Source organism: Myzus persicae, unplaced genomic scaffold, assembly GCF_001856785.1.
Source record: "Myzus persicae strain clone G006 unplaced genomic scaffold, MPER_G0061.0, whole genome shotgun sequence".
Lineage (NCBI taxonomy): Eukaryota > Metazoa > Arthropoda > Insecta > Hemiptera > Aphididae > Myzus > Myzus persicae.
The window spans coordinates 1,059,848-1,074,661 of record NW_019101246.1 but is presented as its reverse complement, the minus strand read 5'-3'; the positions used below and the strand labels follow the sequence as shown (position 1 = coordinate 1,074,661).

At 44.0% G+C, this 14,814-nt stretch overlaps 1 protein-coding gene across 2 annotated transcripts in view; it reads left to right on the top strand.

Annotated features, from left to right (window-relative positions):
• The window catches only part of LOC111028316 (protein dachsous), a 130,347-nt gene that overhangs the window by 27,519 nt on the left and 88,014 nt on the right, over positions 1-14,814 (top strand). The window contains exon 2 of one of the 2 annotated variants that reach the window (XM_022306907.1): positions 654-2,401. In XM_022306907.1, coding sequence (XP_022162599.1) covers positions 689-2,401 — 1,713 coding nt within the window. In that variant the 5' untranslated portion in view covers positions 654-688. Of the gene's footprint in view, positions 1-653; positions 2,402-14,814 lie in introns of those variants that run through there. The other variant, XM_022306908.1, reaches the window with a different exon arrangement.

Genomic DNA, 14,814 nt, shown 5'->3' with positions numbered 1-14,814 from the left:
GATGTAAAATAATTATATATATATATATGTATGTAAGTATGAAACGACGAGTTCGTTGACAAGTGTGAAGTTTTAAATTTGAAAGCGATCTCCTATCTCATTGTTCTCCTCGTCGTCCTTATGAAATAATAATATTCGTCAAAATCTAATCTCACATCACAACTTTTTTCTTCAACTCGTTTTGTTCGAACGACAATATTCTTCTTGTCCAGACTACAGTCGCATCGAATGCGTCAGCCATCGTATGGTATTATATAATATAATATTGTGTTTGTATACGAAGTTCAGGGGCCCATACTCATGCCGGGCAACTTGGGCTCATGCATTGCACGTCATGTCATTAAATACAGAAATTAATGTACGTTTGTATCGTAGGACTTGCTAAACCTGTATCGGTCGGATTAAACTTCACGGAGCCAGTGACGATAAAAACTGACATTTTTCACGCGAGTGCCTATTTAATATAGGAGACCATTTCGATCAATATCGAATATTATAATATTTCACTATTGCCATACAGTATTATTTGTTTTTGTAAAAATGTCGACCGTTATGAGTTATGACTTCACCTTATATACCACCATTACCAACAATACATACCTGCAGCTATTACTTAAATAACAATTTATTAATATTTTTTATTATCGTTTCAGGTGGCCGACGATGCGGTGGTATTAGAACGACGGCGATGGGCCTGCCGCGATGGTTGTGCCTGTTGGCGGCAGTGGCCGCGGTGGCCTGCGAACACGAACGACACCTGGACGTGTCCGAGTCGGCGCCGGTCGGCACTCGGATCGGTTTCATCGGCGACGGGTCCAAGGACAGCGGGCCGCCGTACCTGATCGTGCCTGTGCCGGGCAGCGCGGTGGACACGGATTTGATAGCGGAACAGAACACGGGCGAGATCAGGACGCGGGTTCCGTTGGACAGGGAGACGCGGGCGTCGTACACGCTGGTGGCGATACCGTTGAGCGGCGAGAACGTGCGCGTGGTGGTGCGCGTGATCGACGAGAACGACAATGCGCCCACGTTCCCCAGCCCGTCGATGCACGTCGAGTTCCCGGAGAACACTCCGCGGGACACTAAACGGACGCTGAACCCAGCGCGGGATCTGGACCTTGGTCCGTACAACACGCAGCGGTACGCGATCGTGGCCGGTAATGTGAACAACGCGTTCAGGCTGTCGTCGCACCGCGAGAAGGACGACGTACTATACTTGGACCTGCAGATCAACGGTTACCTAGACCGGGAAACGACGGCCGCCTATCACCTGGTGATCGAAGCCTACGACGGTGGCCTACCCCCTCTCAAAGGTGCCATGACGGTGAACGTGACGGTGCTGGACGTGAACGACAACCAACCAGCGTTCAACCAGAGTCGGTACTATGCGACCGTGCCGGAGAACGCGACCGTGTCGACTAGCATATTGCAGGTGCACGCCACCGACGTGGACGATGGTGACAACGGTGTGGTCGAGTACTCCATCAGCAGGCGGCAGAGCGACAAGGAGGGCTACTTCACGGTGGACAGGCGGACGGGTGTCATATCGGTCAACCGGCCACTGGACTACGAGACGCGCGAAGTGCACGAACTGGTGGTAGTGGCCAAAGACCGAGGTGACCAGCCACTGGAGACGACGGCGTTCGTCACGGTGCGCGTGGCCGACGTCAACGACAACCAACCCGACATCAATGTAATATTCCTGAGCGACGACGCGACGCCGAAGATCTCGGAACGCGCGCAGCCCGGCGAGTTCGTCGCCCGCATTTCCGTCCACGATCCCGACTCGAAGCAGGAATACTCGGACGTGAACGTGACGCTGCAGGGCGGCGACGGCCACTTCGGCTTGACTACGCAGGACAACATCATCTACCTGGTGATCGTGGCGCTGCCGCTTGACCGCGAGTCGCGGCCCAACTACACGCTCAGCGTGATCGCCACGGACGCGGGCAGCCCGCCACTGCACGCGTCCAAGACGTTCCATCTGCTTGTGACGGACGTCAACGACAACCGGCCGGTGTTCGCCGCGCCCGAGTACTGGGCCAGCGTGTCCGAGACGGCCGAGCCGGGCACGTCCGTGGCCCGGGTGCTGGCCACCGACGAGGACGAGGGCGACAACGCGGCGCTCACGTACAAGATGCGCGACCCGCCGCCGCTGTGGTTCCAGGTTGACCCGCTGACCGGCGTGGTGGCCACCCGGGACCGAATGGACTGCGAGCGCGACCCCGAGCCCACGTTCGTCGTGCTGGCCGTCGACAACGGCCGGCCGCACCAGCTGACCGGTACCACTACCGTGCACGTGACCATACACGACCTTAACGACAACGAGCCCATATTCGACCAGAGCTTCTACAACGTGGACGTGTCCGAAGATAGAGCAGTCGGATCATGTGTCCTCAAGGTACGTGCTTCATTTTTTTATGTTTACGCGCAGTTCATTATTATATTCCAGCAAACTACCTTTCAACTAGAGCTTGTGCTACAAAAGCAGTTTTTATTGAATTCAATTCAATTATACTGTATGATAGGTTAAATCTATAAACAGCATATTTTATTGACGCCAAAATTAACGAGACTAAAAATTATATAAGTACACGAAATATAACATTTCTTACTTAAAGTATGTAGTGACTAGATGCTTAACATATTTAAAAAGATTTATTCAAATCCTAACAGTACTTTTTTACAACGAATTATGCAGTTTCAGTTCAAATAGGTAAACATATTATGTCATATTATAATATATTCACATTCAAGTCTAGCATATTATTATATTGCATCGTACAGATCGATTATACAGCTATGTTTAGGTTAGTGGGTGTGCAGTTTTCGACTTTATTATCGCAATAAATATGCTTATTATGAACGGATATAACTGTCGTGTGAGATGAGTCGAATTTTAACTTTTACGACGACGACGAACGTTATTGTTATAGGCGGTAGTGTTGTTATTATTATTATCGTAATTATCGTAGTCGTCATCGCGGTGAGAACCCGTTTGCAGCCGTCGACCGTTTTTCGAGATTTATATGCTCGCGCAGCTCATAATAATAGTAATAATAGTAATAATAATAATAATAATAATAATAATATTATACACCCATATAGTCGAATCGAATGATACTGTGATTATAATATACGCGCGCGCGCGTTTCATTGTAGGTAGGTACCACATATTATGCGGCGTCTGTGTCGGGCGCGGAATGCAACCAGTTTAATTAAACCGTAATCGACCGTGCCCGCGACCGCGGTCGTAAACTTTACTCTGCAAACAATGTTTGTGAGCTCGCCGCGATGGGCGTACCTATTTATCGGGGCGCTGGAGAGGAGGTACCGCCGCCGTTTTATTATTATATACGCGACATTTATGAGACCGTATATAGGTAACACACTATTTTTATTATTATTATTATTATTATTATTATTATTGTTACTATCATCGTATACGTTTTCGAGCGAACCGATAGATCACGAGAACCCGACGGCGGCGCAATATAATATTATTATTATTATACTGTTGTTATAACAATGACACGGTGACGATTATCGTTATTATTAGCGCGGGCGGTGCACAATGTGTGTATATATAATGCTCGTATTGCCGATCATCGCCGCCGTAGATCTCGATCGTAAATCGCACGGCATAACCGCGACGTCGATATATTACCCATATATTATTACCTAGGTACATAGAGGTATAATAACATATAGGTATACGGCCGGCGCCCCGAGAGCTATATACGCGAGCGCGCTTCGTCCCATTGTCGGCGCTACCTGTATAAACTATAGGTATATATTTATATATAAAAACCACATAAAGGAAACATTTAATAAAATATAATATATAATATAGTGACACACTTATTTTCTCTCCCGGGCGCCCTCGCGTCGTATACGCATCGGGTTCACGCGGAATTTTAATGGAAGTCGATAAACGCGTATAATATAATATATAGTGGAAAACAATGTATATGCGATGCGCTATTTCTCTTACGTTTATATATATGTACAACAGTTGCGAGATGTGTTGACGGAAAGCGCACGCGTGTTTAGCCATATAACCGTCTGCACCTATATAGGTACTAATACATGACGTATAAAATAGGTATATATTACATTGTTATTGACTTAAATTATATCCATCAAGCGGTGGCCCGTAGACGGATTTTGATATAATATTAGAGGGGGGGGGGGCAGATATTTAAAAAAAACTTTATTGCTCTTCTATAAAACTGCGGGTCTCTGCGCTTGCAAAAATCATAGAAAATCGCTATGAAAAACCCAAGTGTGGTTTATTTAAAGAGATACAAATATGGGTACCTTTATTACTGCAATTTTGTCTTTTGATTGTTTAAAGTAGTGTTCAAAACACTGTTTTGATGTTGGGCGCTAATTTCTGTGTACATACGGTTCGATGGGTCTTTGAACACTCAACCCCTCCCCCAATTTTCCGCCTATGATGTTAAAGTATATTATAAAATATACTTTTTTCGGTGCAGCAGCGTCGTCGCGGTGGACTACCGAAAACGCCCACGCCTTTATAAACGATATGTTATATGATATATTATATTTTATCTTATAAATATAGTATAATAATATACTGCACAACGGTGCGATAGTCCGCAATAACAAATAGACCACATATATTTTATTTGATGTACCGCGTGCTTGTATAGACCCCACGGCCGCGATGTATACCGTAGATTCGTTATATAACAATAATAATCGTCCGCAATCGCCGCGGTGTGGGTGAACTGTAGCTGCAATCTATATGGCACGTGGACCTCCTCAAGCCGCCACGCGATTATAAGCATATAATATAAATCACAACGCCATAAACTGCCGGTCGATATCGGCTCGTTATGAAATGCGCGCTTTGGTTTCCCGTCGACCGACCGCGATAAATCCTTTTCGGCGATATAAAATAAATATAGTAGGTACCTATATAGTCACCTGCTGACGTTTTTGGCCGGTATAGCTTACGTCCATTTATAGGCTTTATTATTATTATTACTTTAACGCGCTCGTGTCCCGTTTCGCGGCAAACGCGCCGCAACCACACCTATGATAATAATATATAATATATTATTATAGTTCACCTTTCCGAAGAGATCGCCAGTTCTGCAGCACGTTTATTAATATTATTACGACATCATATTATATTATATATTATACGCGTACCTATTTCTGTGCGTATAGTGTTTCTGCGACGACGACATTCCTGCATCGGCAGCAGCACAGCAAGTGGATATGTGCCGTTCAGGTCTCCGGCCGCGAGAGACTTAAACGCGGGCCAAACCGTTCTTTCCGTTTCGCAGCACTGGTGCAGCCCTACGCCGGGCTGACTTGCGACGTGTACCTACCTATTATATACATATATATAAATATGCGACCGGCGCGTGTGCGTATGTATATATATATGCTTGCAAGTACACGACGCGGCACGGGTACATCTATATAGTAGTCGCGCGTTATGTGCAGCGGTCGTGACTGACTTTGGAATTCTATATTGCGTTCGCGACGTATTTATTATGCACGTATACCTACATATCGTCGATTGTAGCACAGGTATATATGATATTGTACATAGGTATACCACGCGCGGCGTATTTAAATGTTATACCCGACTCGGTGGATTATAATAGTTTATATAGGTATATATAATAATATGGTCTTTGGAATATACATATTCTCATCGAATTCCTGTGCCGCTGTTATATATTATACCAATATACATATGTACCTAAGTATATAGCTACAGGTACCTGTTGTATATAGTATATACGAACCGCGACGCGATCCCGCGAAACTTTGTTGTACTGCGTTGCGCATATATATACATAATAATAATATTATTAATATGCACACACCACCGTGATGTAAGACAGGGAGGTGCAGGGGTCCATGACGTGTTACTCGTGGCTTATGGTTTGCTGCAGGGAGGAGGAGGTCAACGAAAATCCGACCACGTGCAGATGATATGATATACGCGATGGCATAAGTTTCATACGACGTGGCGTGTTATATTCGGTGCGTGTAGAAAGCGATTTCGGTCGTCGCGAGGTGTCGGACTGCTGCAGCGTATACATTTTAATAATATTATATATTATTCTAATGTGTCGGTGCAGCGAGAACCGCAGACGGGCATAGCGCGCGAGGTGTGCCGCCCCGGCGATTCTCTTTTCGCTCATTAAACCGTCGTCCGGGGCGACGATGATATTTCATATCTTATATACGTACACTGCTCAAACAGTATGTATATACATACAGTGCACGGAGAGTCTTAAAAACTGGTATGTATATGTGCAGAGTACACGCGAAACGAGACTGCACCGAGGGGGCGGCGATATGTGTCGGTCGGTCGGTCGGGCTCGCCGGTGAATATATATCACGACCGGGTCTCGCCGCATGGGTCCCCGTCGTCGTCGTTGTCGTATAGTCTTAGTCGTCGTCGTCGTCTGCATCGTCGTATTTTAATATAGGTACGCGCATATATTAAACAATATATATTTAGTACTTATACCGATGTATAACGCGTATGCACAAAATCGATGTACATATAAGTGCGCGCGTGCGATGCGATGTGCCGGCGTACGCAGTATTATTGCTAGGCATCGGGCCCTATCGGCGAAAACGTTTCGCCAAAGATATTGTAACATTGCAAATAGTTTTTTATTGCGTGCGCTCGTACATTTAATATTGGTATACCTATAAAAAGACGGGCAAAAGCTAACGAATCTGCAGACTTTCGCAGCTCATCATCGTTAGTAGTTCAGTTCTGTATAGTCATCGGCTTAATATTGTATACGGCCGGGCGTTCGGAACACTGTTGGGTACGATGTGGCACGTGCGATTATGATGCGGACGTGTGTTACCGCTGCAACAGGTATGTAGATAGGACGAGACCTATCTATCTGTGCACTGCATATTACTATATTATAATATATTACAGTCGATCGGACCAACTGCAGTACGCGCGCGTGTATTATATTAAATTAAAATTAAATAAACGGCTGAGCTCCGCATTGGCCACCCAAGGTAGATCTGTCGGTAATTGTCATCATAATTTATCGATACCGGTGACCGCATACTGTGTGCCGTCCGGACCGTGTAGACTTCTCATAGAGCGGACGGCGCGCGCGCGCTCGCGAGTCGGGAATATAATAAAATTAATATAACGCGTTTAATGACGTTGTTATTATTTTACGGGTGTTAAAAGTAAAAATAAATAAATAAATAAGACTCACGTCCAGGCGTTATTTTTTCCGTTCGAGATCCAATAATAACAGCAATACCGCGATCGGCATAAAAATATAAAAAATACGGTTCGACTTCGACTATATTATTGTACATAAATCGTACATTTTTTTTTACCCAGCCGCGTTTCGCAACGGCGAATACGAAAATATTATATTATAATAATATTATATAGTGAAACGAGCGTGGGCTCAGATCAGAAAATCGTGTCGCGGGGTTGCGCGACTGCAGGCTCTCCGCGCCACGCTCGCCTCGGCTCTCTCTCTCTCTCTCTGTCTTCAACTCTCTAGTTCTCCATATTTATATACACATACGAGTGTGTACACGTTTTACAGATAGAAAAAAGTTCTACGGACAATATAATATAATAATAATAAAGCTATACGCTGCAAGTGGTTTCCGGCCTCCGCTCGCGCGTTCCGTTAGATTGCGCAAAAGAACATAACGATAGGAAAAAAATAATAATAATATAACGCACCTGTTTTCGCTCCGAGCTGATGTATATATAATGCGATATTGTATTACCACAGATATATACAGGATAACCGTGGTAAATACGCAATAATAATAATATGTGTCATTTCGTGAAATAAAAAAAATAATAATAACAAGAATAAGAAATATTTATCGGCGGACGTCGTATATCTCCGCTCGCACACACACACGCGCGCATAAACTTGTGTGTGTGTACGATATTATTATATAGCAAACGAGTGTGGGACATGAATATTAAAATTTCGATCAAGGCTACACCGTTAATTACCCGCGCGCTTACGTGACGGAATCGAAACCAATCAATCGGCGACTTTCATTGAGCTCGAGCGACCACACAGCATCAGCAGCAGCTCCATATATATACACGCACACGATATTACAGTGCACATAATATATAATATTGTTATACATATATATGCGAGGAGACGCATTTCCCCCCCCCCGCACACTCCCATATCCGTCTCTCCGCCGAAGAAACTATATACGCCGCTGCACCTGTGTAGGTATATATGTATACAGTTTTCTACGTGCACATGGACCAGCACGCACACGTCTAATACATATATACACACACAGGTACACAGTGTACGGCGAGTATCTACAACTACTACACCGCACCATCGCTGAAAAAATTACGAAAACACTGCGCGCAAAACAGTAATATGTCACGCGACTAATAATAATTAGCCCGCTCGCGGCACGGCCAATATATATATATTATGTTATGTACGATGATATTATGCGACTCGTATCGGTTATGGTTATACATTTATAATTGATGCGTTGTTGCAAGACGCGATATTGTACTATATTATTATTATTATCGAACGGTCGTCGCGGCGTAATATAGACTCCAGCAGCCGCTACAGGTCGCTTGCATTTCGTTGCGATGCATTCAGACACATTGTAGAAAATGCCAATTATGAACTTTAGGAACAATAGTGCTAATAAGCGACGGAAAATCGCAGAGAAATTTCAGACAGTTAATGCTATAAATCAAAATGTTATGTATGTTTTTTTAACGTTATATTTGAATAATTAAATGTAAAAAAAATTCTTGCATTTTTCAAAATAATATAATAAATCGCCCGCAGGTTTGCCGCGACAAAGGATCGCTCGGTATATAATAATTATAAATATATTATATATTGTGTCTGACGAGGATTTATGTATTATTATAATATGTGTGGCGCGTAAGTATATAAGTCGGGTAGGGTACAGGATACACCATCTACATGTATATGCGTACTAGCGATTATCGTATTATATACTGGTGACGTGGTGTCGGCGACGGCGGACGCCTGCAGTTAATTCGCGAGTGTGAGTTTTCTCCGGTCGATCTTAACATTTGTATAAATATATTACATAAATTGAATGAAAAATGATATTTTTTAAGAATAATAATGCAGACGGGCGGGAGAGACGTCGGGGGGCAAACGGCGGTAATAATGTCATTGGACCGGTTATGTGCGAACGCGCGCGCGGTCGCCACCGCCAGATGCTGCAGCGGCATCCGCTGGTCTCGCGCAACGTCTCGACGACAGTTATATCTTCATATTATTATTATTATTATAATAGCCGCATCTCGTGTCATTAGTATAATATGATAACTATATACGCGTGCGTTATATACCTGCAGCAGAGCATTGCGTTTTAGGTAACGACCGCGCGCGACTACTATAGCGAGTTGCGTTGTGCGACGTAATCACACTGTATGCAGGTGCAGGGACTGCACGCAGTCGCACTGCACTGTTGCACTTGTACATCAGCGCTCAGTCCCAATGTATGCGTCGTGCACCATCTATACATCGTGTACGACCGAGAGATCCTCAAGCCCAGTGGCGGCGGCGGCAGCGTACAAGCCGCAACGCGTATTATATTATATAAATGGACGATCTACAAATGTATGCGTGTGCGACACACCACATCACTGCGAATATCGTCGATGTCGCGTCGATGCAGCCGTGTATGTATATAATATATATATATATATATATGTATATCTGCAGCAACTGATATGTATATATCCGATTTGAGGGGTAAAACTCGTTATTTAGATTAATAGCCTCGGCGTGAATCGTGAAAGTGATTACGAGCGACGCGGTTATCTGGTGCGCGATCATCTCAACAGCGCTGCACTGCGGAAAACGGTTTATCTATAAATTACTTAATACGTGAGATGATCGCAGATAGCTACGGTCTGCACATGTGCAGTGCACTGTGTAGGTATATCATATATTTATATATATATATACATAATATATAATACCTGTATATGTAATATGTGCCGAGCTGCGCGCAGGGCGACCGACCGTGCAGCAGTGCATCGCTGCCTATATATATATATATATACACACACTGACACATAATGTATATAGGTATAGGCATTATAGCCGATAGAGCGACGTGGTCGTTTTATCCGGTCGCGTAAGAATGCAACGGCCGCGTAATCGTTTTCACACCTATACGTTAGTGTATTCCCGTGTGTGTGTGTGTGTGCAGTTTGCGAGAGTTTATCTATATAGGTACATCTACACGCGGGGGCAATACAATCGTATATATATTATTATGATGGGTGGTGCAACGAGCGTCGCGAAGCAGGGTTTTCGGTTCGTTAACGAATTTTTTTTTCGTCTCATCCATATATCATTATTTCGATTCCTATATGTGTTCCGGGTATATCGGGCGCGATACGTTCCACATATACTTATATTATATATTATGCATATATATATATATATATATAGATCGATTCCGGTTTTAATATATTATATTATTATATATACTTATACTCGCTCATACACGCGAATATAATATGGTCGCTGCTTGATCATACCTAATAATAATAATAATAATAATAATAATGAAAAAAAATTTGCTATATCTTCGCCGCCGAGTACGTATAACTAATAACATTCGATAGGAAAATAATTAGAAGCGTTCTAATGGTAGGGTATGCGAAACGGTACACCGGCCTTTCGGGCGGAGGACGAGGTGGCGGAGATACAAATCCAATCACTGCAATATGATGTTGTTATTATTTAGTGGTATCCGCCTCGGGCTTTCCAATCTGGTTTTTAATGTAATTTTTTCTCCTCTCTTTTCGCCCTATCCTCACCTCTCACCACCCGCAGCAGCAGCTGTAGGATCATCGTAGTCGTCATCTTCGTCTTCGTCATTCTGCAGCAGATTGGGCCATCAACCATAATTATTATATTATACATATACGTACGAGTATTATAAGACCTCCCCAAAACCGACCGATCCATCTACCCTATAAGCCGAAGACGATTGGGCGGCTTCGTGGATTTCCTCTTATTACAATCGTCATCTGAAGACAATTATTATTATTGTTACTGTTTGTTTTTCGTCGATAGTGTAAATGGTCGGTGGTGCTAATAGACTGCTTATTCGCTGGTTGCAGGAGCGACGATAGTCACCGATAAACAACAGGGTCCAAAAAAACTCTAAGCCCCTTTTTTTACTTTTCAAGTGCGACCACGGTTTTCATATTACGACATACACCTACTGTTGATACCGTGACATGTATACTAAGTATATGATACCTATACATACCTAGTCGTGTGCGCATATATTTCTTATATCATGGCCCATAGTCCGGCCATCACCGCCACGGTCTTCCGGCGGCCCGTCGTCCAATCGTCGCCAGTCCGGCGGCGGTAGTCGCATGATAATATTATATTACCTGAACGTGCGGCAAAACGGCTGCGACTCGCGCGAGAGGCCTATATAATAGTAATACAATGGCAAGACGGGCGGCGGAGGTGGGTGCGCGCGTGCGCGTGCGGGTCGGCTCGCGGAGGTATTTGAATAAACAGAAGAAACGGCTCGGCGGCCCCGGCGGCGCGCGCGGTCGCGACTCACGATGTATAAATCCAGATAACCTTGAAGTGTCCGTGTGCCATTCGACGACGTATTACACACAAACGCTCGTATAATATATATTATAATATTATATATATATTTTTTTTCGTATATAATACGCGCCGAAACTCCTCATCGGGTCTGTGACGCCGTACCATGGGATACCAGCTAGATGATTCAATAATATACATTTTCCGGGGTTTTCCTTCTCGATATTGATTTCGCGACCGTTTCCGATTCCGATCCGTCGCCGCGGTCCTCATCCGTGTATAGCCGTCGGTCCGGTCGATATTATATATTATTATAATATTATAACGCCGTCGGAAAAGAAAACGGGTGCCCCTGCCGACGATCACGCGATGTCGATACAATATATTATTGTATATTATAATGGCGCTTTTGCTATAATATTAAAGTCGTTTGCGGCCACCGTTGTCGGTTTTTTCGTCCCAAACACGCGTAATAGGTGTACCTCTATAATAATAATAATAATAATAATAATAAGATATTATAATCGCAGTAGCGATTTCGACGTGCACGCGAATCTCCGGCGTTTCGCGTTGAGACACAATATCGTTATTACAATATTATTATATTGGCGGGCGGGCGGTCGAACGCTCGATCGATGTGCGAAGCGGGGTGGAGAGGGAATAACACACGCACGGTAGCCGTTCCGGCGGTAAAGTTGCCTCGGGGCGGCTGCTGCGGCGCGGCGCGACCCGCTCGGGTTCTGTACACACACACACACACACACACACACACACACACACACACACACACACAATATACCGACACCGAGCGCGTCGTCACTCATTACTTTTAGGTACGTGTGCATATAATATAATATTATTTTAGATGCATATAATAATAATGTTATAACGGTGTCGCGTTCAAAAACGTAAAAAACACGCTGAGCTATACCGGCTATGTTGGTGCTGTGTTAGAGCGTAAATACCTGTAGAATCAGTTCACTAGCACATCGGCGGTGTACCCCACTCTGTGGTTACCTAATTCCACCTAGGTGGGGGGCAATCTTCGCCTGTGGCGGATTGGATGCACAGCACTTTGGTATACCAATTCGGTATATGTATTTTCGAAATCGGGTTTATATACACCAATATTTAACCATTTCTAATACAATCTGACCTATGAGAACAATCTCTCAAACTTTCGTCAAACTTTTAGTCTCGAGTAATTTTTTAGTCAATAGACAAATTATGGTTTTTTGTTGCACGAATATAGGTGTCTGGCTAGTCTAAAACGATTTCATTTTTTTTCTGTAACCAACGGTAACCCTATGTATGAACATTATAAACAATTATTATTCAATTTTTGTGAACGAAAATGAAATCAATACGTCACCGTGTGAGTCTCGCTGTAGAAACCCTGTAGGGGTTGAAACTAAAACACCATCCAAGTCTATTGGTATAACCACAGAATGTATATAGTATTTAACATATTCTGTGGTATACCTTTAATTAAATCCGTCGAGAGAGTTCCTGACATTAACGTGTATCAACACATAACAACTTTATAATATAAAATATTCCACCGACCGTCGTTTTCCGTCTGGATCGATCGATCTAATGACACCGAACGAACGTATGAAGTTTTGGCGACGGGAAATGAAAAAAACTGTGACTGATGACGGTACCCCTCACCTGCTGCACCCGTATACCACTACACCGACTTCCCGACCGCGAGTAATGGGTTTTTGAACGGACTAAAGACGCCGCCGCACCGCGTTAATCGCTTTTAGTAAGTTTATTATATTTATATTATACAATACCCGCGTGCTCTACAACATATATGTATAGACAGAAGTTACCTATGCTACCTACGGCCGAACTACCTAACCTACCTTTGGTCGTTAAAACCGCTTCGGAGGTCCATGTGGCGAGATAATCGTTTCGCCCGCGTTCGTTCCACCCACCGGCGATTCCTACTCGATCGGAGAGCGCATATATCACCCCTTCGGATACGCACGTACACTCGATCGTTGTTTTTATGCAGCCCCCGATGATGATATTGTGTTTCCGATCACGCCTGCGAGCGATCGCGTTCCAGCATGGTCTGCGGGACACGCGCAGGTCGTCGATGTATAATAATATTGTGTAGAGATATTTCGTTTGTACATAATATTATTATTATATATGTGCACACTCGTCCTCAGCCTCCGCCGACCCAAAGCAGATATCGACCGTGCCAATTTGTAGTTACATTGTTCTTTTGCCCTTGAGCCGTATACGCGAACATAAATAAACGAAATCCAGGATAGGTTCCTCTACACACACGCGTGCAGCAGCAGTCGTTGCGGTCATCGCTGCAGACGGCCATCGTCGCCGCCGCCGCGTGTAACGAGGTAAAAATAAATAAATAATAATAATAAAAAACCGTTTAAATCAACGTCGCACACACACACACATATATATATATATATGTGTGTGTATATGTTACATGTTATGGGTATTCTTAGGCAGCGAAAACTGCTGCTGTTGCTGCCACATATGCCCGCGCGGTGGAATAGTAAAATCAATTAAAATTCGTCTTATTATTATTTGTATTCCCGCTCACCGCATCACGAATGGGAAAAAAAAACTAAAAAAACTACTACTACTACTACTACTACTACTACTACTACTACTACTACTACTATTGCAACTACTACTACATTCGGAGGAGTATATATTATATACCCGACTATACATGCCGCGGGGGTAGCGGGGAGGTGAAGGGGTGGGCGTTCATAAATCTCGCAGATCGATGCGCGGTGTCTCGAGACGGAGAGAAGATGAATATTACATTATGTATTATTACTATTACGAGGAGGCGATATTGCCTAGCTCCGGCATTGCATTATTATACACGCATTCACGCACAGAGTGTGCGAAGGTACGTGTGCACCTCTACAGTTATAGTAAACACGGTTTGGTGCGCGCGCTTTCGGCTACTCGACGCGAGCACGGCGTATGTGGGCAGTCATATTATTGTTTATATTATGAGAGACGACGACGACGACGACGACGACGACGATTATTATTATTATTATTATTCATCTGTGGTATTTGGCCCAACTGCCACTGCCGCCGCAGCGTATATATACGTCGGGCTATTCGTTTATATGGTAGCCGGAGGCTGACTATTTCACACTTGATCCGAGGTGCACCGCCTATACAT